The sequence below is a fragment of the Zophobas morio genome, unplaced genomic scaffold, assembly GCF_036711695.1.
Source record: "Zophobas morio isolate AGI-343-1 ecotype UQ-CSIRO unplaced genomic scaffold, CSIRO_AGI_Zmor_V1 ptg000004l, whole genome shotgun sequence".
NCBI lineage: Eukaryota > Metazoa > Arthropoda > Insecta > Coleoptera > Tenebrionidae > Zophobas > Zophobas morio.
Window position 1 is genome coordinate 9,691,860 of NW_026972109.1, and position 26,895 is coordinate 9,718,754.

General features: G+C 38.2%; 4 protein-coding genes across 5 annotated transcripts; 2 read left to right on the forward strand and 2 right to left on the reverse strand.

Annotated features, from left to right (window-relative positions):
- Window positions 1-14: 14 nt before the first annotated feature.
- LOC135140887 (dynein axonemal heavy chain 2) lies at window positions 15-15,664 on the reverse strand. The gene is made up of 42 exons (XM_064071630.1): window positions 15,553-15,664; window positions 15,076-15,504; window positions 14,748-15,026; window positions 14,241-14,701; window positions 13,935-14,192; window positions 13,520-13,885; window positions 12,959-13,474; window positions 12,675-12,914; window positions 12,410-12,580; window positions 12,171-12,363; window positions 11,770-12,118; window positions 11,478-11,724; window positions 11,146-11,394; window positions 10,923-11,092; window positions 10,546-10,875; window positions 10,314-10,500; window positions 9,648-10,259; window positions 9,381-9,600; window positions 9,164-9,326; window positions 8,802-9,118; window positions 8,250-8,755; window positions 7,900-8,191; window positions 7,550-7,848; window positions 7,297-7,499; window positions 7,065-7,250; window positions 6,592-7,015; window positions 6,136-6,545; window positions 5,772-6,082; window positions 5,456-5,724; window positions 5,120-5,404; window positions 4,888-5,069; window positions 4,634-4,841; window positions 4,135-4,586; window positions 2,909-4,088; window positions 2,661-2,860; window positions 2,295-2,608; window positions 1,939-2,245; window positions 1,675-1,891; window positions 1,249-1,625; window positions 710-1,200; window positions 258-659; window positions 15-206 (listed from the first exon to the last, which is right to left on the reverse strand). Exons 1-42 carry the CDS (start codon window positions 15,623-15,625, stop codon window positions 52-54), a joined length of 13,500 nt encoding a protein of 4,499 aa, XP_063927700.1. The 5' UTR covers window positions 15,626-15,664; the 3' UTR covers window positions 15-51.
- Window positions 15,665-15,857: 193 nt separating this feature from the next.
- Window positions 15,858-18,475, reverse strand: LOC135140897 (protein MTO1 homolog, mitochondrial). Its single transcript, XM_064071642.1, has 8 exons — window positions 18,062-18,475; window positions 17,886-18,004; window positions 17,341-17,838; window positions 16,983-17,286; window positions 16,771-16,934; window positions 16,384-16,718; window positions 16,057-16,336; window positions 15,858-16,004 (listed from the first exon to the last, which is right to left on the reverse strand). Exons 1-8 carry the CDS (start codon window positions 18,291-18,293, stop codon window positions 15,906-15,908), a joined length of 2,031 nt encoding a protein of 676 aa, XP_063927712.1. The 5' UTR covers window positions 18,294-18,475; the 3' UTR covers window positions 15,858-15,905.
- A 3,684-nt stretch (window positions 18,476-22,159) lies between these two features.
- Window positions 22,160-23,685, forward strand: LOC135140908 (brachyurin-like). 2 transcript variants are annotated; one of them, XM_064071659.1, is made up of 7 exons: window positions 22,160-22,277; window positions 22,327-22,483; window positions 22,537-22,703; window positions 22,762-22,848; window positions 22,895-23,031; window positions 23,084-23,265; window positions 23,622-23,685. In XM_064071659.1, the coding sequence occupies exons 1-6, from the start codon at window positions 22,187-22,189 to the stop codon at window positions 23,246-23,248; spliced, it is 804 nt and encodes a 267-aa protein (XP_063927729.1). In that variant the 5' UTR covers window positions 22,160-22,186; the 3' UTR covers window positions 23,249-23,265; window positions 23,622-23,685. The 2 variants fall into 2 exon arrangements, with proteins under 2 accessions (XP_063927729.1, XP_063927724.1); XM_064071654.1 differs by lacking the exon at window positions 23,622-23,685 and having other exon boundaries at window positions 23,084-23,269.
- Window positions 23,686-23,986: 301 nt separating this feature from the next.
- On the forward strand, window positions 23,987-25,124 carry LOC135140924 (brachyurin-like). Its single transcript, XM_064071669.1, has 6 exons — window positions 23,987-24,096; window positions 24,143-24,324; window positions 24,372-24,538; window positions 24,594-24,680; window positions 24,733-24,872; window positions 24,924-25,124. Exons 1-6 carry the CDS (start codon window positions 24,034-24,036, stop codon window positions 25,083-25,085), a joined length of 801 nt encoding a protein of 266 aa, XP_063927739.1. The 5' UTR covers window positions 23,987-24,033; the 3' UTR covers window positions 25,086-25,124.
- Window positions 25,125-26,895: the final 1,771 nt, after the last annotated feature.

Below are 26,895 nucleotides of genomic sequence, written 5' to 3' on the forward strand. Positions count from 1 at the left end.
ACACCCCATTTTTTCAGTAACACTTTTATTGTAGAAACAAACCACCACAACTCAATTTGACAAGCTAAGAAGCAAAGCCGTCCCTCGCTTGATCCAAAAATCCGAAGTTTGTGCCCCGCTCTTCAAATCAACGGCGACAACGTAAGCAGGCCTGTTTGGAGCCCCTGTCCTGATCGGGAAATAGTAGCAAGGACAAGAGTACAGACCTACACAAACACAATTTAAAGTGAACACGACAACAAACAGTCGCAGTTAACCTCTAGTTCTCTTTTTCAGTACTTCCAAGGGTTTGAAGTGGATGATGGGCATCGGGCACACCAGTTGCATGGGCTGCGGCTCTATCAAACACGCGTTCTTCTTATCCCAGCCTGCGCCCTCTAGAAACGTCCCCTTGACGTAGACGCCGTTTTCCGGAGCCTCGATCAGTTGGTGTTCGTCGACGGTCATCACGGTAAAGTCCCAACTAAGAGTGTCTATCGGGACTTCGGTGGCTCTGGCGGCCGTCTGCAATACGGCGGTCAGAAAACCAGTGGGGAAGGTATAAGCTGAGAGCCAGAATAAAATCGGAGGGTGAGTTGTTTCTGCCCATACTGTGAAATGTTCTACTCTGGCGATTAAATCCCTCGTCCATGAACCCAGGAGTTTTAATGAAGCGTACACTAAAAATTAAAATACAATCTCGCGGGAAAAACGTAGTACCTAGTTGTACCTGTAAGCCAGTTTGAAGGCACTCTTCCTTCAAAAATGCAAGTGAAGATTTCTTCCAGCTCGGAAGACATCACGACCAGACCTTTAATACCCTTTTCTAACTCATCCAGTGACGTGAGGATAGTTTGTAATAAATTGTTGTATCTCCAAATTTCTTGGAGGAGTACTACATCGAGCGGTTTCTTATCGTGTCCTATTAGTTTCTCGGTGTTTTCGTAATCAATTGGACTAGGAATCTTAGCCATCACTTCGGCTGCCAATGCGGCAACTTTTTCTTCCTTTGATTCGGACTGCGCGGCTGAACTTTGGATTTCTAAAGACATGAGAGTTTCGCAGAACATTCTACTTTCTGTGATGAGTGAAGTGATGTCGGCGTTCGGGTGTTGACCGAAAGCCTCGGGTCTGTCCACGTTTGGTAACAAACGCACGTAGTCTTGGTAAGATTGAAGTGACCCATCTCGAGGTACGTAATATGTTGGTAAAGAAGATAAACTACGTTATTATTAGTTTAGTAAAAAGGTGGTTATTGAATTGTGTTACCGGTAGTACGGCTGCGTCAAAGCGTCGTCACAAAAATACTGGTTTATGTAAGTAAGCAGAAGTCTTCTATCCCAGTCGTCAGTTACGTGACCTCCGTAATTAACTCCAGCGATCAAGTATTTTAAAGCATCCCATGGTGTGGATTCGTACTCGTCCAAATAAATAGTCAACAAGTTTTCCGAAACCTCAAAATCTGAATCATTGAAACTGTAAACTACGTTCCAACCCAATTGCTGGAATTTTTTCCGTTCTAGAAGAATGGCGTGGAAGAAACACAAATTGAACAACAACTTCTTGTATTTTTCTTGGCTTTGACACATACTGAACTGCTCGTCGGTTATCAGTTGATATAGTCGCTGCAGATTGGCTTTTAAACCCTGAGAGGTTTTAGTAAAAATTACACTTATTAAATGTAACACAAAGCACCTTTGGAGGTTCCGTCGTCATTTTGATCCCCGCCTGTAAAATAGATATAGGAAATTCAGGATTGGGGCTAGAACTTAGCCACAGTCTAAATTTCGGGTGAATCTTTCCCGTTTGTAGAGTTTCCACGATTTTATCTAGCTGCGGCATCCAGCTCAGCGAAAGGTGACAGTTGGCCAAAAACACCCATTGTCCCTCTCTGGCACCACGCTGGATCAGCCTGTAATTTTTACACATTGGTACAGTCCACTAGGTACATTTCATCACCTTGTAGCTACTGGTGATTGCCCTTGCCCTAAACTCAAAGAATGAAAGTTGTCTGCCATTTCCGCGCTTTCAGCCAACTGCATAAGGGCAGGTGCAGGGTCCACACCTGGCGAAAGAACGAAAATTAAAGGAGTTTGCGCGACGGATTCTTCCAGGACTGATCTAATATCCAAAACCGGGGGTTCGACAAATTTGCTTCCTAGCTGGTTCACGATGAAGTTCGAGATACAGAACGACATTCTGTCCCGCCGTAAGGAACGAACGAAGAGCATTTTTTGAAAACTGTTGCAAATGTCGTTCCATTCGGCTAAAATTTTGATATTCATCTGGACATTGACCATTTTTACGATATCTACCTATCAGGGGTAAAGTTTCTGGTTCGGTGTGAGTGTACCAAGCCAACCAGTCTTTCGGGTATTGCTCAAACGTGTCCATAACCCCGTGGAATCCTGCAAGCTTATCCAGTTCGGTGATGTTATCCCACGCTTCTTCGCCCAACCAAGCTGCACAAGGATTATCCATTTGGTTTTCTTTATCCAGAACAACCCCTCCTCGTAATAAGAAGTTGTATTCGCTTTTTACCACTTTGCCGGCGTTGTCTAAAATTTTCATGCACATGTGGAACGAAAACAAAAGTTTGTGATGTTCAAAAAGAGTCCTGCTGGTGTTTCTGTAAAGTAGAATATTGGTAAGTCAGTTTCAAACTATCTCACTTGCGTTACCTGTAAACGGCATATGTGTGATATTCATTCAAGTCCAAAATGCGGTCTACTAAAGTGTCCTTTTTAGTACTATTAGCTATCGATTTTTCAAACAAAAATATGTACGAATCCAGCGCGAATTGGTACATCGGGTCAATTCTTCCCATGTCGTTCAAAACGAAGAATAAAATAGAGGCTCGTTCAGCACATGCTCGATAACCCTGGAATCAAAACACAACTGGATACGTACTAGATTTTCGTAGTCGTACCTCTCTGGCAGCATCTATTTGTACTTCAGTAGTTTCCGCAGTTTCCAAACTCTCCTGGACCGCTATAGAAGTGGCTTTTGACGTTTGCAACGTACTGAATAATTCCGCGTCTTCTAAAAGTGACCCGCGAGTCTCGTTCAAAAGCCTCAGAAGCTCATTCTCGAGATCTATAAGTTGTCTTTTTCCTTTAGCTATGGCCATCACAAGTTTGTCTTTCTGCTCTTCCAACTGAGGTTTCTCTTTTCTAACTACAATTCCCAAAAGCTGCGCCTCCAAACCTTGTTCTTTCACAGCGAAATTCACGAGCGTGGTCTTCGTCGATATTTCAGGCGGATAATGCGGATTTGTCAATTTCGTTGTGATGAAAAAGCGAAAATCGTGGTTATAAGACACAAATTTGTCGTCGATTTTGATGAGACTTAACCCTCCTTGTTTTACCACAGCTTTGCCTAGTATGTTGTTGAGTGAAGGATCCATCGTTTCGAGAATATTTTGTAGTAAAACTGGTTTACCGTTTTTCACTGCTTCTTCTAAAATGTTCATATAATTTTGCATCCCGAAGTCGATTACCTTCAGCTGATTTTGAACTTCCATGTTTTTGATCCATTTTTGTGCCTGGCACTGCGGGTCGATAACCAGAGGCCATCGAGTACCCCTAGTCACTATTATCCCATTTTCGGTACTAAAACCGTCCGCTGGAAGACCTTGCAAATTCCATTCTCGAATGGTTGTAGGGTCGCTCAAAAACGTAATAATATCGAACGTTGGAGTGAAAGGAATCTGGCGCTCCAGTACTTCTTGCTTCCACAGTTCTGTCAATTCTTCACGATAGCTTGAAACAAAAGGCCCCAAATACGAAAGAAAAGCAGTCGCTAGTAAGCAGTCTCCGGGTAAAGCTTCATACGATGCGTCGAGACGCTTGACCGTTTCTTGCCACCGAACTCGCTCCCCAGCCAAACATTCCACCAAAATGTAAGCCCGTTCTAATTTAATTTTCAAAAGTTCGGCTTTTTTGTTCAACTCTTCCTTCTGCTGAAGCTTCTCTTCGTATTCTTTCTGTAGACGCGCCAACATGGCGTTAAGCTCCGCCAGTTTGGCTTGAGCTTCCGCTAACATGCGTTGCTTTTCACGCAAGGACTCCATAGCCGAATCAAATTTCATTTGCTTGGGTTCGACGATTCTGGAAAAAAATGATGAGAGAATGTACAACGGGTGATCAAAGCTACCTCCAAACTCTCGCGTATTGCTCGATGGCGATCACCCACTGACACAAGCTTTTCGCCGCGAAAGACACCGTCCCGACTTTTTCCGGTACGAATTCCGGGTTTTGTGTATAGTTGGTTATTTTTTTTAGTGTTCGGTCTGAAATATGGTTCTTGTCGAATTCCACCAAATCTTTCAAAAAGTTCATTTCGCCTAGCTGTCGCTTCGCTTCGGTCCAAGTGGGATCGAGTTGTTTTAGAATCATGACCGCTTCAAGCACCATTTCGACTTTGGTGGGGGGTTTGCTGTATGATTTCATTTCAGAGATGTCTTTTTTGCTTAAAGCGTCCAGCGCTCTCATAGCTTCGTCTAGAATTGGCATGACTTCGTCTAAATCGGCTTGAGCCACGTCTGCCAACTTCTGGCATTCGACTTCGTCTTCTCGAATCTTGATGCTTTTTACGGTGACTTCTCTCTACAAAGAGGTGATTTTGTCTGGATGCGAAAATGAAAACTTCGAACCTGTTGCTCGTCCGCTTGTTTCTTTTGAGCTACTATTATAACTAGGTATTCGTCGCATTGTTGTTGAAATTCTGCTACTTTGACTTGAGCTTCTTCTAGTTCCACGGACATTGTTTGGACTTTGCTGCGGCAATCGTCGATTTTCCATAGACCGTTTCTCAGTTTGTTGGCGTCTGCAGCGACTTCATCTCGTTTCTTCTGAAGCATACTAAAAGACAATTATTTTGCTTATTTCTGGGAAAATAACGACTAACCTCTTATATCCTGCGACTAGTTCTAGATAATTTGTGGGGGTAACGTAGCTATGACGTTTCATTTCGACTGCCATTCGTTTTGCACATTTTGCTACGGAGTCGTGAATCGTGGCAAAAGTCGAAGCTGTAGCTTCTCTTAGTTTGTCTTGAGTCGTCCGGACGAGAGACTCCCGTCGTGCTACCTTAATACCAGCGGTTAAAAAAAACTAGAGAACTTTATTATTGTAAATACCCCCGCTTCTCCGGTGATGGTTTGCACAAAGTTAACATCACTTATATATTTGTTTGCTACTTCCAATAAAGCCACTTTTGGCCATTCGCTGAACCAGTCGATTGTTGTACAACTGACTAACGCTGGATATTGGCGCAACCTGTTTCTAAATGCGTCTCCTATAGGGCTCATACAAATTGCCATGTGTAAATTGGCACGAACTCTTTTAATCAAGAAGTTGTATATCGCTTCATTTGTTTGAATTACACCGGCTTTAGCCGCAGCGTTCATCAGTCTTGTTTTTATCTGTAGGAAATCCAACTATAATTCCTGTTCTTGGTTAAACCTAGTACTCACGTCTTCAAATTCGTCTGGTTTGTACAAGTTAGCTACTTCTCCAACACTTAGCATGTTGTTGAGAATCTCCAGAAAACTCTCGTCTGTGATTTGGGTGTCGTTAAAAATGAACGCCGTCTCCCTGTTGTCAACACCAGTCACAGCGTATAAAATTTTTAAATCTTCACGAAATTCTGGAACCTTGTAGCTTCTCGTAACCGAGATTTGATAAGTGCCGTATTCGCAAATGTAAGCCCCGACACGAGATAGCGATTGTCTACCACTACCCCCTGAAATTGTCTAAGTAGCAAAATTGAAATCAAATTTACTTTCATACCTATTCCCACGAGAAGAATATTGCCTCGTGGTTGCGATATAACCCTTTCGATTCTACATATATGTTCTATAGCATCCTCAAAAAGAACCAAATCCATTTTGACAACTCCAGGAGAATGGTTGTATTCTTCCATTTGCCCTTCTAAATATTTGCGCAAGACTGACATGTCTTGCAAATCTTCGTAGATTCGGTAGGGGTTGACGAAATCCGCAAAAATGGGAATCTTGCTTTTGGGGCAAATACTGTGGAAGGTTGCTTCGAAGTGTTTACCCAGCTGCTCACCCATGTGAGTAATAAACCATTCTCGGTCTCTGTCGAACAGTGTTTTTTTTTTAAGATGCATCCTGTTCTTTGATAAACATACCTGTCATCAATCAGCCTGTCGTAAAAGACTCTAAAACACTCGTGGATCCACAATCTCAGAAGTGCCGTTCTATTGTCATGAAAATCTTTATGAGCTCTTAGTAATCCCTGAAATATCTTCGAAATGTCTCTCAAGTTAAAAAGGTAGTGAATCTTCGTCGGCGTGGGCAGCATCTTCATCGACACGTTATTGTATAGATCGATCGTGGTTTCCGTAATTTCGCGTCCTGTTATCTTCACTATTTCGTTGAACTCGGCCAAATGTTGCCCCAACATCGTTCCGTAAATCCTCAAAATATTGGTTTCGTCGGGAAACGTGATGTTAATTACGTTGAATTTGCTCAAAAGACGTTCAGAAATCACATTGCGACCACCTCCAGGTGGTCCCATAGCAGCGAGTACGTGCATATTCTGAAAATAAATTGAAACCACCAAACATTGTGGTTTTCTCACTTACCATGACAAATTTTCTGGTTTGCTTTTGTCTATCGTACCAAAATCCATAACCCAACCATTGTCGCAGCAGTTCTAAAGGCGGCTGGGAGCCGTATGTCTCTTTCGCAGGCATGTTAAAATCGTCTAAAAACACCACTAATAATTTACCCCCAACGGGTGCGAATACTCCTTTGGTTCTTTTTTCCAGACGGCTTTCAATAGCATCTTGTAAGTTTATAGATGATGTTTGAGCAGACATGTTCACGTTAAGAACTGTGTATTTTTCGGAATTTAATTCGTCTAAAACTGACAAAGCCGTTGAAGTTTTGCTGGTACCAACGGGACCAGTGAGTAAAACTGGATCACCGTGAGATAAAAGGTTGTTTGTTATGAATTCGTAGCGAACGGTGTCTACAGTCGGAACGATAATTTCAAAAAACGCGCACCTGTTGATAAATAAGTAAATCACGTGAAGCATAGTTAAGTGTGTAATACCCCGGGTCGTATTTCCAGTCGTAGGGTAACTTAGCCTCCCACAGTTGGTAACATTTGTTTGGAACGTCCACAAAATATTCGTAAATGGTATCTTTGATAGGGAACGCACCTTCTTTTTCTCGGATAAAAGTGTCTATTTTTCTTCTACCCTCTTCGTTTGTTGTAGAACAAATAGACCAAATCATACTAAGAGAAAGTGATTAGTTTGCCAGTAACGAAATGAGTTTAGTACCAAAATAGGAACCAGTTCTTAGCCATATCTGCAAAATTGTCTTCGTCGTGAGGATTCACACCGTTTTCGACTGTCGCGAAGATTTCTAAGAGTTTGCACAAAGACATAATTAGGTTAATTTCGACACAACCTGCTGCTTCTTCACAGTTTAGTCTTTTGAAGTCTAATATTTTTTGTACGTAAGTAGTGAAAAAACCCATTATCTGCAATAGGACTGAGTACTGAACTGTGGTTTGTACGGGCTTTTACTTACAGTTTCTTGATACTCTGTTCCACGTTTACTCTGCTTTTGTACCCATGAAGTGACGTAAGGCATCCATCCCCAGTCTTTGTAATCGTTGTACACCATTCCGCATCTACTGACAGTAGCCGGTGAAGCTACTGACAAGTCACCAACTTCAAACAGCAAAGAAACTTGTTCAGGCATGGTAATCCTGTCGCTGTTTATTAAAGTCAAGATTTTATTGTCATCCATGACGCTGTTCATATTTTCTATCCACACGGCATCCACGGGACCGTCGAATAAGATCCACTTCTGATCAGGTGATTCCTCTGTTGAAAAACTGTTGAACGAGATCAAAGAAACATTTTTGTTGGTTTTACCAGCACACACTGTCCTCATGATAGCACTAATCACGCCATCCAACCATTCGTTGGTACTTAAATTATACTCTCCATACAGTTCGCCCAAATTCAGCGCTTTCGGGTTTATGGGGTATACGTGGACTTGATTAAAACCTTCTTTTCCAAGTTTAGTCAGTTTCTTCATTGCACCTTTTAACGTCTTCCAGGTTGCTGATTTTGCAGACCCGGTTCTTCCCAAAATCATAACGGAATGTCGCGAGGATTTCGTCTCGAATAGTTCGATGACTTTGGTTATAGCGTTTTTTATAGGCTTTTTTCGAGAAACGAATTATCAAATTTAATTTTTAATTTTATGTTTTAGGATTTACCTGCAATCCATTTTCTTTCATATGTTCCACGATGGCATTAATCATGTCTACGTAATCCACAGTTGGTATGGTCACTCCAGGAAAAATATCAGACATTATTCCAGTGAAAAGGGGTAAGTCGTCTGACGTCAGTCTGGCTATGTTCATGTCCCGCATGGCAAGATATATGATTTCGTCTTCTGGAAAAAGGGGCAACTGTCTCCTCTTCCTTCCCCCGTATCGTAGAAGAGCCACCATTGAACGCAAACCAAAATCGTAGTGATGTTGCTGACTTAATTGTTGCATCGCAAGCTGATACAAAGTGTACACTTTCTTTGCTAAAAGTTTAGTATTTTGAAAGCCGTCACTAAACAGGATATTCTCAGCTATAATCGCGCTGTCCGGAACCATCATAGCGATTGGCCGAAACATCGATTTCAAATTATCCGGGAGTTCAGTCCTACCGGCATAACCCGGATTCATAGTAATAAAAATACCACAAGTCGGTTTCAGCTTAATTTCCGAACCTGAATAATCACACTTTACGACAGACAAAACGTGCTTGCAATTTACCTTCAAAAACAAATTTCGTAAGCTTTCGTGCTATCGCCGATAGAATGCTGAGTATCTGTTGCGCAACAACCGAAAGTACTTCGATATTGATTCGGTTAAACTCGTCGAAGCAACCCCACGCACCTGTTTGGGCCAGTCCAGAGAAACATTTACCCATACTTTTGTAATCCAGACCTTCGGAACAATTAGTAACTATGACCCACATACCCATGGCTTTGCCTAAGTCTTTAACGGTCTCAGTTTTGCCGGTACCGGCCGGTCCTTTGGGACTTCCTCCACGGTACAAGTGAAGAGCCGTCGTTAAAGTAATGTAGCATCTATAAAACCCGATGACGTTGCAAATTTTAACAAATGGTAACTACCTGTCGGTTAGCGGAGTGATGACGAGCCGACCTGAGTTCCCATTGTATTCGTAACCGTACATGAAAGAAGTGTTTGTTTGTTTGATAATGCAGTCATCTAAATCGCGATCCCAGTAGAAGCGCAGTTGTGAGAACCATTCGAACGCGTTCGTGTCTCTGCAGTCTGTACACATTTTTGATTGTTTTGTCTTAGTACAAAGAAATTATTAGTACTTACTCGCTTTGTACATTCTGTCAATGACATCGCGACAGTGGATTTCAATGGTAATCAAAGCGTTTGCTTTAAGTCGTTGCAGCTTAGTCAACTCTCTCCTACTCAGCTCCGATAGTTTGCTCAAAACCTGATTCTGCTTTCTCCTCAGTTTCTTCAACGGTTTTTTACTTTCAGTTATTTTGGCATGCACTAAAGCTTTGGTGCAGTCAGTCGTCCATTGTATCTAAACCGACCGTCAATCTATTTATTTTCACTCTAGATCGTAATTACCTGACTGCACGCATTACACAACTGTCCGCAATAAGTCAACAACCACTTGTCCCTCTTACTTAACATTTTCTTCAGCGCGCTTCGACACGGCTTAAACTCCTTCCTCAGCGAAGCTTTCATCTGTGCCTCCACTTCCAAAAGCCACGTCTCCACGGGTCCATCCAGTATTATCCCTTTCGGAAACTCCATGTACTCCCCATCTTCGGAAAACATACCCAAGGCTTCCAACTTATTCGTAACTAGATTCTTCTGCATCTTCAATTTTACCAAATTATCGAAGAGCTTTTTCAAGTGGGGTTGCACCGCTTCAGGTTTCTTGGAGTTGCCCAAGATTTCCAGCATGTCGTCGTTTGAAATAAAATAGAACCGTGGGAACACGTGGCGTTTCGTCTCCAAGTACTTTTCTAGGGCTCTTTGTATCAGTTCTAGTTTGTCGTTCATGCGATTTAGTTTGTTGTAAAGGTAAGGAGGCGGTTCGAAATGAGTGGCTTTCATTGCTGTTTTTCCTAAGAACATGCGTAGGGTGATGGTTTTCCATTCTTCGCTTAGACGATCGAAGCCTTCGGATTCTCGTGGTAACTGCTTGCGGATGTCTTCGCCGAAGAAGATATTCTATAATTAAAGAAAGTGGGTGAAAATGGTCACGTTGAGAGTTGCTGGGGATACTTCAAGGTACAACCACTGTCTTTGTACGTGTAGAGCCGCCTCTAACGTTTCTAGAATGTAAGAAAGAGTCCTTTCCCAATAATCTACTTCTTTGGTGAAAGGTTCGACGAAACGTGTGCTCTTCATTGTCGATAATTGCAGCATGTGATCGTCAAGGGTTTGAAAGCATTCGTCGACGCTTTTAATTCTAGAACCGGAATTAAAAACGTTCTTACGACTTTGGCGACATTACCTGTAGATACCCTTGTCTTTGTGTGGTATGATTTCAATTTTCATGTCCTTCCAGACGGCTGCAATGTTCGCGATACCTTTTTCGATCTGCAACTCCATGGTAGCGGCATTCGAAATGTCGTTAATTTCTTCAGCAAACTTGTGCATTTCCATAGCATATATGGCTTCCAAGTTAAAATCGGGTGAATTTTCGTCGAATTCTCTTCCGATGACTTTGCGTACGCGATCCCAATGTCTCGGACGCATAGAAGGATTTTTCAAATCGCCTATCAGTGGTAGAGTTCGTCGGAAAGCATCCACGCGTTCTCTTGTATTGTCCACGATTTCCCAACTAATAAAATTTAGTGAGGGGTGAACTAAAGTGTTAGTTTTTTATACTTTTTGTCTTTGAGTTCGCGGGATAGTCGTGTCAGTTTTCTGAAGAGAGTCTGAGCGGTTAATTCCATTTCTTCGGTTTCGATGGTCCAAAATTCGCCCGATTTGTATTTTTCCCAAGCTTTGTTCCATTCGTCGGTTAACTGCCAGACGAGTTCTATGGCGGCAATTTCCTACGAATATAATATAGGTGAAATAAGGTACTTTGGTAGAGTATCCAGTGTACTCGTTCCAGTTTCGTCAGTTCTACAGTGTCGGGTAAACTGAGCCCGAATATTCCCAAATCGCCTCTTAGACTAGCCTCATGTTCGCGCAACATCGCAAGCTTTGCCTTAATATCAGCAATATACTTAAGCGCGTCTTCGGCACTCCAGTCTGACGAAAACGGTCCATTGGTGAGAAACTCTTCCAAGATAGCTTTACCATCTTTCTTCAACACTTCTGCGTCTTCGAGGAGTTTGGTTTTGAAGGTGTCCTAGGAAATATGGGTACAGGAAAAGGGAAATTTAAGGAATGGAAAAAGGGTTAAGATTTCATCTTATGGCCTTTAACTAATACCTTCGAATACCCAAGCATCTTCTCCGCCTCTTGCAACACTTCCAAATACCGACCCCACTCAGTAGGGATCGCTCTTTCTTGACTTCGAATCTCGTTAGAAACAAACACGTTGTACTTTTCCAACACCAGCATTTCGTCTGTTATCGAAGGGAATATTTTCTCTTTTTCTTCGACTTCTTCCACCAGTCGATCGTAAAGCGCTATAGCTTCTTCCATTTCGACCAGGTTTTTCGGTTCCTTCAAAACGCTAAAGCTCTTTTTAGTGTCTGTTTTCTAAAATTGAGGGACTTACGCTTCCGTGTTGGTTTTAATGTAGGCATAGACGTCGTTGATGTTCCTCACCGTCAACTTGTACAAAAGCTGACAGAGCTTCATCTGCCACTGGACGCAATGCTCGATGATGGCTCTCTTCAATTCCGAACAGTTTATACGTATGAAATGGACAACTGTGACGCCTTCTTGAATTTGGACGTTGTTTGCTACTTCCGTGTATCTCCCGATGTTGGCGTCAAACTGGTCTGCTGTTGGATATTCGCCTTCGTACTTATCCATGAAAAGGTCTTTGTCGATTTCCCAAAGGTCACGGAAAGGTTCCCACGTTGTCATGTATTCTTGGATTAATTTGACGTTGTGGCTTACCTCTAACCAAATAGTTGTATCACACCACACGATACACAAAAAATGGTACAGTACCTTCATTGAGCATCTTTTGAAGTTTCTTACATTCTGAATCTCCTTCGATGATACCATAGTATGGTGTAAAATCGGTTTCAGCTACATGGAACTTATCGTTTAGGCGCGGGAGTGATGTCAGAGCTTCAACTATGTTGGGTAAGACGTTGTGAATCACTCTGGCGACTTCACCAAGAGTTGGTTGAAAGTTAATCTGAAAGTTTCCTTTAGTGGGGCGAATTTTAACCAAAAGTGTTTACCCGGTTGTCTTTTAAACTGGCTACGAGTTCTAAAACCGGGTTTGGCCCAATGGTTTCATCACCGTGAAGAAACTCATACAAGTGGTGCAGTGTATTTCTACAACAAATCTTAAGCGCTTCTTCCACTAGAGTGTCAAAATTGTTGATATAAGTGATCCATTGGTTGGCCATCTACGAGTTTAATTTGAGAGTATTTTTCGCACACTATTTCTGTATACTAATAAAAATCTAATACAAAAATAGTGAGCGGCAGTAAAATACATACGACGGTCATATAATTCTCAAATCCTTCAAAAACCAAAATAAGAAACTGGATTATGTTGTGCCAGTGCTTAATAAGAACTTCCATGGTTCGCTCCAGATGCGTCGATATCTCGTGAATTAGTTCGTCGATTTGGAAGACATAATTAGGTGTGATTTTAAACATGAAAGTGTCGCAGACTTTTTCACAAATTGCAACGATCTGCAAGTTGCAACTTTTGTAATCATCGAGAAATTGCTGCAACTGAACGACTTTGTTAATGAATTGAAACTTAAATTCAGTCAAACCTCAGCTGTATTGTGTGAACACTCGTCAATATATTCGTCCGACACTTCAGAAGCCCAGGTGAGTCTAGACAAGCCAGGAGCTATTTTCTTTTCTACTATAGTAATCAAGGGTTTGAACAACAATCTCTCATCATCACTCAACGACGCAACGATCTTGTTATAATCAAGAACTACAGCCAACACACTTTCATACACAAACTTAACGTGATTAGCTTTATCAACAACACTTTTAACGTGAGGTGGTACTTCGTACCGGAGAGATTCCCAGTACTTAGCTTCTTGGAAAATGTCCAGCAAGGATCGATCAATGTTACATTCGATTAACCCAGGCTTTGTCACACTTTTGCACATCAGGGGTCTATTCAAACGTTTAGCGACGTCGTCTCCCAATTTGTCAACCCACTTTCGATAGAAATGAAGGATCCTTTCATCAATCGAAGTGACGAGTTTTTCGTACTGAGAGAAAATCTCGGGTCCGAGACTGCAAGGCATCATCCACTTAGCGTCCTCGAACAACTAGAAACACATTTATAGTCTAGCCAACTTACAAATTGGTCTTACTTGTCTGATAAGGTTAAGCCGGTTTTTCTTCATGTTGGCAATCATAGCTCTCCCAGAGTAGAAGGGTAATCGTGCCGGATACAACTCCGTGTTACCCAAATCCCGCTTAACTTCATGAATTTCGTCTTTAAACATCTCGTAAACGAACTGAGTCTTTGAGGTGAACAGAGGCTTCAGACTTTCGCGTTTCGAGTAGTTGTATAAAGCCGCCAAACTCTCGATTCCTTCTTCAACGTTTGCTACGTCTTCGAAGACGGCGTTGGTCAGATTTTCGATAACTACCTCAATGTCTTTGATTCTGTTCTTGAACTGGAGCATCTGGTCGTACCAGCTTGATTCTTGTACGTCCAGAATTGTGTGTTTCACCTTAAAAATGTTCGGTTATTTAGAGTAGGGACACTTGTGTTAATAATACGTCTTCGATGGCTTTCAAACTTTCGGCAAACATCTCCTCCACTTTCGAGCACCAGTTGATGAATTCCATATGCCTGGAACCACCGAAGTTCGGTTTGGGAATCTCTTCGGTCTCGTCGTGTCGTCCGAAACTTATCATGGCTTCACAAATTTCGATCATATCTTTACATCGCTGGATGAAAGAGTCGACGTGGTTGAAAATTGGGGCTCTGTCTAGAGACCAGATTTCGGGACCATACATTGAGTGACTTTCAGATATCTAATATAAAAATAGTACAACTTGTGAAGTATTAAAACGTGTACATACCAGTATGTAAGCTTGAATGTAGTCAGTAAGGCATTCTATACAAGTTTCGAACATCCTAATTCCCTCTCTACTTTTTTTGTCGACGAAAACCAAGTTCAGTTTTATGTATTTCGTACACTGGAGGATAACCTGATTACTAAGAGCGCGGCACAAGTTCGTAAGTTTCTCTATAGTGTTGTAATAGGGACTGTTCATCCAAATGTATCTAATTATGTGCAAAATGTGCACTAACTTTGAACGCATTTCGTTCGGATTCTCAATTTTGGCTAACTCTGCACATGGTTCTTTCAAAACTCCAAGGTATTCGATGTTTGATTTGGATTCTTTGAGATTCCTTTCGATTTCGTCCGCCAGAATTAGAAACTGGTGCACGTAAGTGGACTGAACGGCTCTCAAAATGTTGCAGATGTGTTTCAAACTTTCGTTAGTTAATTGATAGTTTAAACCCGACAAGTTTTCATCTGAAGAACGCAAATTGTGTCAAATTTACACATAATTCGTACTTACATCTGTAGACCCAGAATTCGTACTCATCAATGGGACGAAGTAAATCATCGGGGGTGTTTTGGTCTTGGTCTTGAAGACCAACCCGGATTTGCTTGGTCCAGTAAACCACTATAGCTTCTAATCGTTTCACTAGTTCTTTGTCCTGACTGGCGATATTAGCAGGGATGTCAAGAGCCTCCCGAGGAATATAAAGTACCGTCAGACCAGACAATTTACTATGAATGTCGGTGAATTTAGCCAAAAACATGTGAAGGTTGTGCGAGAAATCGTTCTTAACACCTAGACAAAACAATTTAGTTGATTCGAACAAACTATTTTAGGAAACTACTTTCAGGCCAATGGTCCGACTTGAAAAAAACCGGTGCGTAAACATTTTCAACAATGTCCAAAATGCTCCCTTCTATGTTATCGTCCATAGTTCCAAAATTGATGGTGTCGTAAAAAGTAGCAACATTGAAAGTCTCCAGTGGTTGTCGCAGGAAATAAGTCAGATCCATGCAAGGGTTCGTTGGAATTCCGATAGTACATGTTAACACATCTTTATAAAAATATATCGTCATGAGTGGTTCGGTGGGTGTTAAAAACCACAGTTTGATAACATCGTGATTCTCTTCACTCCAGTCTTCTGCACGTAGATCGTACAGTGTTGTTAGATTTTTGATGTACTCTACGAATTTATCGAGTTCTTCTTCGGTGTAAGAAATCTTTGGCTGCTCGCTCTCTTCGGCTTCAGGGGTTTGTATTTTAACCGCTTTGTCTGCGTGGGAAATGGTTAGTCACGACATGAGGAAAATCGGAAAAATACCTTCTGATTCGTCCGAGAAGAGGGAATCTTTTTCTTCTTCTTCGTCGACGTCGAGAGGTGATGGGGTAGTCATGATAAATTAGATAAAAACTACTATGTATAAAATATTTCGTGCTGTATATTAAAATAAATGTTTAATAAGATATGTGGCAAAGTTTTATTGATATCGTCATGGAGACCATGGAGACCAAGGAGACTGATCTCGGCCGCCACAGTTTTGACTTTAGATGGTTCTGATTGGTTGGAGTGTTGCTAACGTAACAATTGTGTTTCAAGGGTAACAGGAAATTAAAGAACACAAAAAATAAAAATAATTCCATTTTATTCGTTTATTTTCTATACATAATACTTAATTACAACGCTGATTCGATTTGCGGGACTTTTTTTACAAATCTTAGGAGCCTAAAAACCGAGGATGGACTTATACCTGGAATTCTACTGGCGGCCGCTATCTGAAACAACAAAGTCATCTTTACTTGCATTTACTTTAATTTTTAATTCTACCGTTTGTGGTTGGACCGTCAACAATTTTTCCCGCTCTTCGGAATTGAGGTTAAGGTTATCCGCGTTATAATCAATATCTCTCGGTATAACCAGAGATTCTTCTTTTCTTAATTCTTTAACTTCTTCTGCTTGTTCGGCAGCGGCAGCTTCATACATTGCTTCAATATGAAGCCGATTTTCTAACGATTTATCGTAGCTTAAAGGTAATAATTCAGGGGCGACTTTCGCCAACATAGTTATCGTTATACCTTCATTATAAATGTCTATCACATTGAAAGCTCTGAAATGGTCACTCAAATATAATTGAAAATAAAAACGAAAACTTACCGCTTTTGCATAGCGTTTTTGGATGGCGTAATATTCATTAGTTTCCTCCAGTGAGTGACAGGTTTGCTCACACTCTTTAAAAGCGCTATACCGTCTTCTAGCTTCTCTTTCATATCCACCATTTTGTCATATCTTTGTTTACTCACACAACCGATTTCAAAACCCTTCCCTGTCAGTCTCTGGTCGGCATTATCGGGTCTTAACGTCAGTCTAAACTCGGCTCGACTTGTAAACATCCTGTATGGTTCATTTGTGCCTAAAGTGGTCAAATCGTCAATCAGGACACCTATATAGCCTTCAGTACGACTGATAGTAATCGCGGGTTTGTGTAAACCCTAAAATTACACTGCTACCAACTCATTAAAATTAAAACAAAGTAAGTAATACAAAAGCGGCTGCGTTAATCCCAGCGATGATCCCTTGAGCTGCGGCTTCTTCATATCCGGTTGTTCCATTAATCTGGCCTGCAAGAAATAAATTCTTTATTCTTTTTAGTTGTAGGGTTGGCTGCAGTTCTCGGGGATCGACGAAGTCGTATTCAACGCCGTAGCCTACAATGAACTGGTTTTAAATGGAACGCGTCGCTTTGAGAATCAAACCAGGTCTGACGACTTCCGCTTTCTCTAGACCGGGAATGGAATGGATTAGTTGGACTTGGAGTTCTTCCGGAAGTGTGCAAGATAACCCGTTTGGGTAGATTATGTCGCTGTTAAGACCCTCTGGTTCTAACCAGACCTGATGTTGCCGTCCCCCGAACCTCAAAACTTTGGATTCTATGCTAGGACAATATCTAGGACCCGTTACTTCTTCCCTCACGTGTCTATTGACGTGGAGATTGTTTTTGATAATTGACTCTATAGATAAAGATGTTCTGGTGAGATAACAGAGTAATTGGTCCTCAGGCTATAACACGACTTTTAGTGTGTTTAAAGAATACAAAACATAGAATCGCAGTACCTTAATCCACACTGCGTCGTTAACGAAAGAAAACGGTAAAGGTGGATCATCACCCTTTTGAAAATCACAGACGCTGTAATTGATTGTGTTGGCCCTAAGTCTAGGCGGCGTCCCCGTTTTTAAACGCCCCATTCTTAAATTTAAAGACGCTAAAGTCTGGGCTAAGCCAATTGATGGTTTATCGCCTATTCGACCGGCTGGGTACACTTTGGTCCCTATATTGATCTGTCCATTTAGGAAAGTTCCAGTAGTTATGACCACACAATCTGAATTAATTTGTGTGCCGTCATTTAAAACAATCCCACAACAATCAACAACAGGTTGACCACTACTATTGGAACTCGGATTCTTTATTATTAAATCTTCTACAGAAGCCACTAAAACGTCTAAGTTAGGCGTTCTTTCAAATAACTCCTCTTGGATGTGTTTTTTATACAGATCTCTGTCAATCTGGGCGCGATAACCCCAAACAGCGGGACCCTTTCTTTTATTCAGGACCTATATAAAAGTTTTAAGAATAAGTTTTGTGAAATGAAATGACTGACCTTGTATTGGATGCCAGATAAGTCGCACATGCGTCCACAAATTCCATCCAAGGCATCAACTTCTCGCATGAGGTGTCCTTTGCCTATTCCCCCAAAAGACGGATTGCATGACATTTCACCTAGATATGTTTGTTTAAGTAGGGGCATTAGAGTTACTTCTACCAACGCTTTCTTACCTACTGTTTCTTTTTTGTGGGTTATTAAGAGAGTTTGGGCCCCCATTCGAGCTGCTGCTGCACATGCTTCACTACCCGCATGACCACCACCCACTACAACCACATTGTACTTCTTATCAGGGGAGAAACTATGAAGTTTTCGGAGTAGTTTAATTTTGTTGTTTTTGTAGCATAATGTGATGTGACAAACTGGCTTTTGGAATTGTTTTGCATTAGAGAATAAGTTTAGCATGTTTTAGTTTTAACTTTTAATAAGAAAATTGTCTAGTTTGGAAGGTTTGTAATTTTGAGGTTAGGTTAGAGGTCATTGATGCTTGCAAGTTGTGTTTTGCTGCGCATACTCATGCGCACCACGCTGTATTCAGAATTAAAAATTAATTTTCCCTGTATATGGAAAAGCTGAGTGTTCTTTAAATTCATGATTGTAATGAAAAAAAATAACAATTTTAAGATACATATGCAACCAATTATACACACAACTAGACTCTTGAAGATGACTTCAAGTTGTTGTAAATTATATTGTCACTCGTTTTTTGTAGCAACTTTTTAATTTCTCTGTTCATTCTAATTTTTACTTCTTGATAATTGTTTAAGTGATAATAAATAATCATGTGTACCGAATAAATGTACTTTAAAAGATAACATCAGTTTGAAAGATTATAAGCATGGTCATTTCACTTATCTATGTAATAAATTATAGACTTTTACCTATCATTATCTATATATATGCACACCTAAGTAAACAATAATGCGTATTTTTGTTTTTATTCGGAGCCATATAAAAATTTAAATGAGCAATTGAACAATTTGGTGTTTGTTTGAAGTGTTAGATTCCGTAAACTTGTAAAAAAATTTAGGGAATTTTTATTATTTTCAAAATTAACAAAATTTTGAGGTTTCAGCCAATGAAAACTGAATCCGATTTTGACGATTTATTGGGTTAATGGTAAAAGTAAAAACTGAAAAAGCGGCGTTAGTTTAATGTATTAGATTCTCTAAATTTATTACAAAAAAAATGGAGTTTTTTTATCTTGAAAATTGACAAAATTTTGAAAATCGGATTTCAGCAAATGAAGATAGGATCCGATTTTGACAACTTATGAGGTTAAAGGTAAAAGTAAAACTGAAAAAGTGATGTTCGTTTCAAATCTTAGATTCTTTAAATTTACTAAAAAAGATTTGTATTTTTTTTATTTTGAAAATTAATAAAATTTTTAAAATGAAGTTCATCTGGTTTTGACGACTTATGAGGCTAAAGGTAAAAGTGAAATTTGAAAAAGCAGCGTTAGTTTCATATGCTAAATTCTCAAACATTTACCAAATAAATACTCGAAGAGTCTTTTCTATTTTGAAAGTTAACATTTTGAAAGTCAGTTTTCAGCAAATAGAAATTGGATCCGATTTTGACGACTTATAAGGTTAAAGGGAAAAGTGAAAACTGAAAATTTGGTGTTTGTTTGAAGTGTTAGATTCTGTAAACTTGTAAAAAAAAATTAGGGCATTTTTATTATTTTTTTAAATTAATAAAATTTTGAAAATGAGGTTTCAGCCGATGAAAATTAAATCCGATTTTGACGATTTATTGGGTCAATGGTAAAAGTAAAAACTAAAAAACCGGCGTTAGTTTCATGTCTTAGATTCTCTTAATTTATTAAAAATAAATTGAGAAGTTTATGATGTTAAAAAATTGACAAAATTTTGAAAATCGGATTTCAGCAAATGAAGATTGGATCCGATTTTGATAACTTATAAGATTAAAAGTAAAAATAAAAACTGAAAATTTGGTGTTCATTTCAAGTGTTAGATTCCCTAAATTTACTAAAAAAAATTGAGGAGTCGTTTTTGTCTTGAAATTGACTAAATTTTGAAAATCGTTTCACCAAATGTAGATTGAATCCGATTTTGACGACTTATGACGTGAAAGGTAATAAAAAACTGAAAAAGTGGTGTTCGTTTCAAATGTTGGATTCTTAAAATATATTTTTTTTATTTTGAAAATTAACAAAATTTTGAAAATGAAAATTATATCTGATTTTGACGACTTCAGAGGTTAAAGGCAAAATTAAAAACTGAAAATGTGGTGTTCGTTTAAAGTGCTAGATTCTCTAAATTTACTAAAAAAATATTTGAGGAGACTTTTTTATCTTCAAAATTGACAAAATTTTGAAAAAAGATTAGATCCGATTTTGAAGACTTATGACCTTATGAGGTTAAAGGTAAATTAAAAAGTGAAAGAGCGGTCTTAGTTTCATGTGTCAGATTTTCTAAATATACTAAAAAAAATTTGAATAGTTTTTTTTACTTTGAAAATTAACACAACTTTGAAACTGAAAATTGGATAAAAATAAACACTGAAAAAACAGCGTTAGTTTCATGTAAAAGATTCTGTAAATTTACAAAAAAAATGAGGAGTATCTTTTATTTTGAAAATTATCAAAATTTTGAAAATGTGGTCTCAACAAATGAAAATTAGATCCGAGTTTGAACTTATGTGGCTAAAAGTAAAAGTAAAACTGAAATAATGTTGTTAGTTAAATGTGTTAGATTTTGTAAATTTACAAAAAAATATTTATCTTTTTATTTTAAAATTAACAAACTTTTGAAATGAATGCTTACATCCTATTCTGACGACTTATCAGGTTAAAAGTAAAAACTGAAACAGTGATGTTCTTTTCAAGTGTTAGATTTTCTCAATATACTAAAAAAAAAATTGAGAAGTCTTTTTTATCTTGAAATTGATAAAGTCGAGTTTCATCAAATGTAAATTGAATCCGATTCTGACGACTTATGAGGTTAAAGGTAAAAGATATAACTGAAAAAGTGGTGTTCGTTCCAAATTTTGGATTCTTTGCATATATTAAAAAAATTGGATTTTTTTTATTTTGAAAATTAACAAAATTTTGAAAACGAAAATTACATGTGATTTTAACAACTTCCAAGGTAAAAGGTCAAATTAAAAATTGAAAATATGGTGTTCGTTTGAAGTATTAGATTCTCTAAATGTACTAAAAAAATATTTGAGGAGAATTTTTATCTTCAAAATTGACAACATTTTGAAACTGAAAATTGGATCCGATTTTGACGATTTATAAGGTTAGATAAAAGTAAAAACTGAAAAACAATCTTAGTTTCAAGAATATGATTCTGTAAATTTATAAAAAAATGAGGAGTATCTTTTATTTTCAAAATTATCAAAATTTTGAAAATGAGGTTTAAACAAATGAAAATTAGGTCCGATTTTGAACTTATGTGGCTAAAGGTAAAAGTAAAACTGAAAAGGTGCTATTGATTAAATGTGTTAGACTCTGTAAATTTACAACAAAAATTTTGACGAATCTTTTTTGTTTTGAAAATTAACAAAATTTTTAAAATACACCTTGGCGTTGACAATCTTTAAGAATATTTAAAAAATAAGTATCGAAAACGTGTGAATGGTGGATGCGCCGGGTTAAGACAGATTAAACTCCACAATAAAAATAATAAAACACACTTAACCAAGGTAAAATAACAAAATTAAGCTACTTAAGTATGTCAAGAGTTATTTTGAAATGGATTATTTTCACTTATTTAGATTAAAGAGGATGCCTTTAGCAAACAATTCTCAGATAATACAGCTTATCAGATTTTCCATTTATTAGTAACGTGTTATGTTGAAATAGCGGATGCAAAACACTCAAATATATTTCTATCAAAAGATAATTTTTATATTATAATTTTTAGTTATCAATTTATCAGATGCATGTTCTCGATTTCATTGACGTTTGTATGGTAATTTTTATTTGACGGAAGAATGACCGGATGAAACTCTTTAGATTGAGGTGGTGATTATCTACTGATTAATTAAACATATTTGGTATTTTTGAAATATTTGTCCGCCAGTTATTCTGTACCAAAATTTTATGCATTTTACTCTGTGAAGGTACATAAACACTCTACTTTGATAATTTTCAAAATAAAACCCTGAAATTGAGTCACTGGCGCCAACGTAAGATTGATGTGTGATTGACTTGTAAGACCTTTATCGATTTATCTGCAAGAGATTCATCCGTTTTTAAAAATCTGACGTAAAGCCTGCCAATAAATACGAAAAATCGGCGAAAAAATTGAGTTGTTTTGTTGATCAACATGAAATTGATTATTGTAGCTTCACTGTGCCTAGTTTGTGTGTGCTGTTTGCCAAACCAGCAACAAAAATCGTTACTAAAAACATACTTAAGTCAGTCTGTAGTGTCAATTTTTTGGCAAAATTAAGTATTTTGTTTTAGAATTAAATGGACGTATAGTAGGAGGGGATGAAGCCTCGCCTGGTCAGTTCCCTTGGCAAGTTGCAGTTTATTTGGACACAGACGATGGTACCTATTTTTGTAGTGGAGCTCTGATTGATCCTCAGTGGGTTCTAACAGCGGGTCATTGCGTATATGGGTACCAATTATAAAATGAAAATAATCTTTGTGTGAGATGTGTTTGTTGTCTAGAGCAAAAATATTTACACTACGACTGGGAACGAATTCTTTGGTAGATGCAGATCCAAACAGGGTAGAATTCACAGTTACGCACTCAGTTGCGCATCCTGATTTTAACCCTGGTAATCTTGAGAACGATATCGGCCTCATAAAGATTGATTCTGGCGTAGAAACTACCGGTAGCTTAAATTTTAACAATGATAATTTTCGTCTACATATTATTTTCGTTCGTTACAGATTTCATTCAAATTATTCCTTTAGCTTCCACTCCAGTTGGTGGAAGCGTTCCACTTACAGTAAGTGGGTGGGGTTCCACAGGCGACTGTGAGTACAATTTAATTTTTTTTCGTTAATTAGTAGAATTGTCTAGGGGATGGGGCTGTTAATCATTTGAATTATGTAACTCTGCGCTCTCTTACTCTTGCCGAATGTCGAGAAATTTACGGACCTGCTGTTACCGAAGGCATGTTATGTGCAGTTGGTAATACCAATGAAGGAACATGTAGTGTAAGTTACTAATTTTCGTGTTTAAATTTTACTATTAATAAGATTTGAATAGGGTGATAGCGGAGGACCGTTAGTCGTAACAGATACCAATGGTGTTACGGTCCATGCTGGTATCGTCAGCTGGGCGAGTGCCAGTGGTTGCGAAACCGATCATCCGTCAGGTTTCACCAGAACGAGTTATTATCTTGACTGGATTCAAAGTGTCATTAATGGTTAATAAAAATGTGTTCAACTGTTAGTATATTTGTTTCTGGTCTAAGTTAAGTGCAGACGTTTTCTAGAATATACTTTATACTTACATAAATTTTATCTTGTATTGTTTGTCGTTCATTTTTAGATTAGTACACCAATATGATGTCAGGATTCATGTTAGCGTAAATCTATAATTTTAACAATGAAATAAACAGCTCGATGACTTTAAACAATCTGGAAAACACTTGTCACTTTTTCGGTTACACAAAATCTCCTGATATGTATGGTGTGAATCACTGACTAAAGTTCTTTTATTTCTTTTTCACGTAGTGAAAATTAGTTCATTTCAGACTATTTTTTTTGAAATGTATTAAAAGGGTATTTTTTATTTTTCATAGCCACTCATTCCACTCAGAAGGCAGTCAACATTTTTGAACAAAAATAATTTCTGATGCGCATACGGTAATTGTTGTCATACGGAAGTTTTAATTTTTTTAGCCAGAGGAAATTTTAGAGAGAAAAAATTGGGCAAAAAGGTGTCAAGTCCATTAACAACAAGTAAAAAATGAGGGGGGAATTGATTTACGAATATTTATAGCACAATCCTGATGATGGAAAAAAAGATAAATTGAGAGTAGAGATCCTTGTCAACACTTAAAAATTGGGCTCAAGAGGTTTCGTTGAACCAGAAGAGATAAAATTGATTTCTGTCGCAATTTTATCATTCACTTCAAACAATAACAATCAAAGATATACTTAAGATATAAAATAACTATAAATATAAAGAAAACAACCACAAAATCAGTCAAAATGAAGTCGATTATTGTGATTTGTTTGTGCATTAGCTCGCTTTGGGCTCTGCCTTCCCCTAAGGTAAAAATTAATGTCTATAAACCCAGTCAGTAAAATAATTTTGCAGCCGAAGCCAGTGTCCGTCCAGAAACATCCCGGCGGACGTATAGTCGGCGGAAAGGAGGCTGCAGAAGGACAATTCCCATATCAAGTAGCCGTTTATTTCGATACCAGTGAAGGAACTTACTTCTGCGGTGGTGCTTTGATTGCACCAAATTGGGTATTGACGTCTGGACATTGCACTTATCAGTAAGAATCTCAGCAAATTAGTTTTTGTATTGATATCTGTTGTTTAGTGCTACAGTGTTTACCCTTCACTTGGGGGCAAACTCGCTGGTAGATGATGATGACAACAGGGTGACTCTAGGAGCAAGCTATTCCGTATCACATCCAGATTACGACCTGGACACTTTGGAAAATGATATCGGTCTTATCAGAATTGACACAAACTATACTATGAATGGTAACGAATTCGACTAAAGCCATTGTGTATTATTATTATTATTATTATTTGATAGATCATATCGCGGTAATTCCTCTTGCTGGTTCCGACCTTGGCGCCGATGTTTCTGTAACTGTCAGTGGATGGGGGGCTTCTGGTGATTGTAAGATATTTTTGCTTTTTATATCGTTGGGTTTAATAATTTAATTTCGAAGGGGATGGTGTTCTCAATGATCTTAACTACGTTGAACTGTCAAGTATTTCTAATGCTGACTGTAAGGCAATTTATGGTGAAGCCACTATTACTGATGGTATGGTTTGTGCAGTTGGACCAGGTAACGAAGGAACTTGCAATGTAAGGTATTGTACAATTTGTAAGGGTAGTGACTGATTTGATACTTTGTAGGGAGACAGTGGTGGCCCATTGGTAACCTATGATGACAGCGGTAGAGCCGTCCATGTTGGTATCGTAAGCTGGGCTAGCTCAGTTGGCTGTGAAACCAATCATCCATCTGGGTACACGAGAACCGCCAGTTACATAGACTGGATTCAAAGTGTGATATTCTAAAAATTGTGACGTTGTTTTAATATAATATTGAAAATTTAACACTTGAAGGGTTTTTATTACTTGGTTTTGCTGCTAATTTAATATACAAACGTTTTTCGGTGAAATTTGCAATTTCTACAAAGATGAGTCCTCATAATCTCTTTTATTTCGTGCGGAAGCTATGACGTAATACGAAACATTTCCACTTGTGTTTTTAAATCATACTTATAGATATTGTTTTTATCCGTTGCTGATAAAATTTTGTTATTGATATCCACTTAATGGAAATTTTATTATAATGATTAAGTCGCTATATTGAAGAAATCTCTGGAAATTTTTTATCAGATTTTAGAAAAGTTACACTTGAAATGTGTAAATGGTTAATTTTAAACGTCTTTGTTCTCATATACATTTTTCTATTGACATTAAATCGAGACAGTATTGTTAATTGAATTTTAAACTACATTTTATACTGAAACTTTTTTCACTATTTTGAAATAGAACTATTTACCGTTTGATTTCATGGCCTCTTAATGCTCAGCTACAAAAATAAACTTGCCTAACTTTGAATGAAATCAAATTAAACATTCTGAATTAATGCAGATATTTGAAAATCACAAATTTAATACAACAAAGAAAAATTTGAATTAAAGTAACTGACCGCGGCACCAGAGAAGGCGTTGTAGCACGAGCGGAGTTTGAGACTCCTGGTTGTGGTTGTTCTCCCCCCACGACGATGATTTTATTCTATCGGCAAGCATGCCACTTTATCAACGATTCAAACAAAGAATTTACCTGATGTTAAATTATGCCACACTTTATCAGCAATTCAAACAAAGGATTGACATGATGTTCAATTATGCCACACTTTACCAACAAGTCAAACAAAGAATTTACATTATGTTAAATGCTGCCATGATCCAAGTGACTGGTTACTTTAAAACAATTAGCTTCGAGAGTTTATATCGTGGACTGTCCCCAGCTTATCTCAAACAAACACATGATAAATAAATACAAATTGCATCCAGCGTTGCGAGAAATATGCGTCCCGGTGATATAATTTCCAACGTCGCGAGAAAAATACGTCTCGATGATGTAATGATAATAACGATGATAACTGCGCAAGGGGAAAAATTTAATCCTCCCGTACCTCAGTCCACGATATTATTTCTGTACTTTCGACGGTCCTTGTCCCAAAGTGGGACAACGTTAGGTTGATTTAACTGCCGTAAATGAACTATTAGCGATCTTGTGTGAGGAATTAAGAAGTGTTATAATGTAACACTTAAGTATAAGCATCCAGAAACCTTATTCATAATTTGATAAACAAAAGATGAGTCCTGACTAAGTGAATTTCATGAAATCGCGCCGTTGTTTTTTTTTTTCAGCGCGAAATATTAATTCAAATCTGGTCACCACAACGGGTTTCCCATTTTCGTTGTGTCGTTCATCTGTCCTTTGGAAATTTATTAATAAGCGGTTCACTTGACATATGAACGTGACATAAATCATTACCTGGGTTTTTAATAATGCAATACTTAGATATTTATTACGAATTAATATCTAAAAAACAAAGTGTAAAACTCTTGTAGCTCTCAGAGATATGATGAACTTAATTGAAATTCTGATAATACTAATAATACTATTGACACATAAAGGTGAATTAAATCAAAACTAAACAGGTCGAAAATTAAAGATCAAGCCACTAAGTGTTTATATTTTGTGTTCCACAATTTAGACACAAATTAAAGAAAGAACTAGTAAAGATTGTTTTGTAGTTTCCAGCCTGACACTTACTTGACTTAGTTTCCGATAAGTAATTAATAACTTT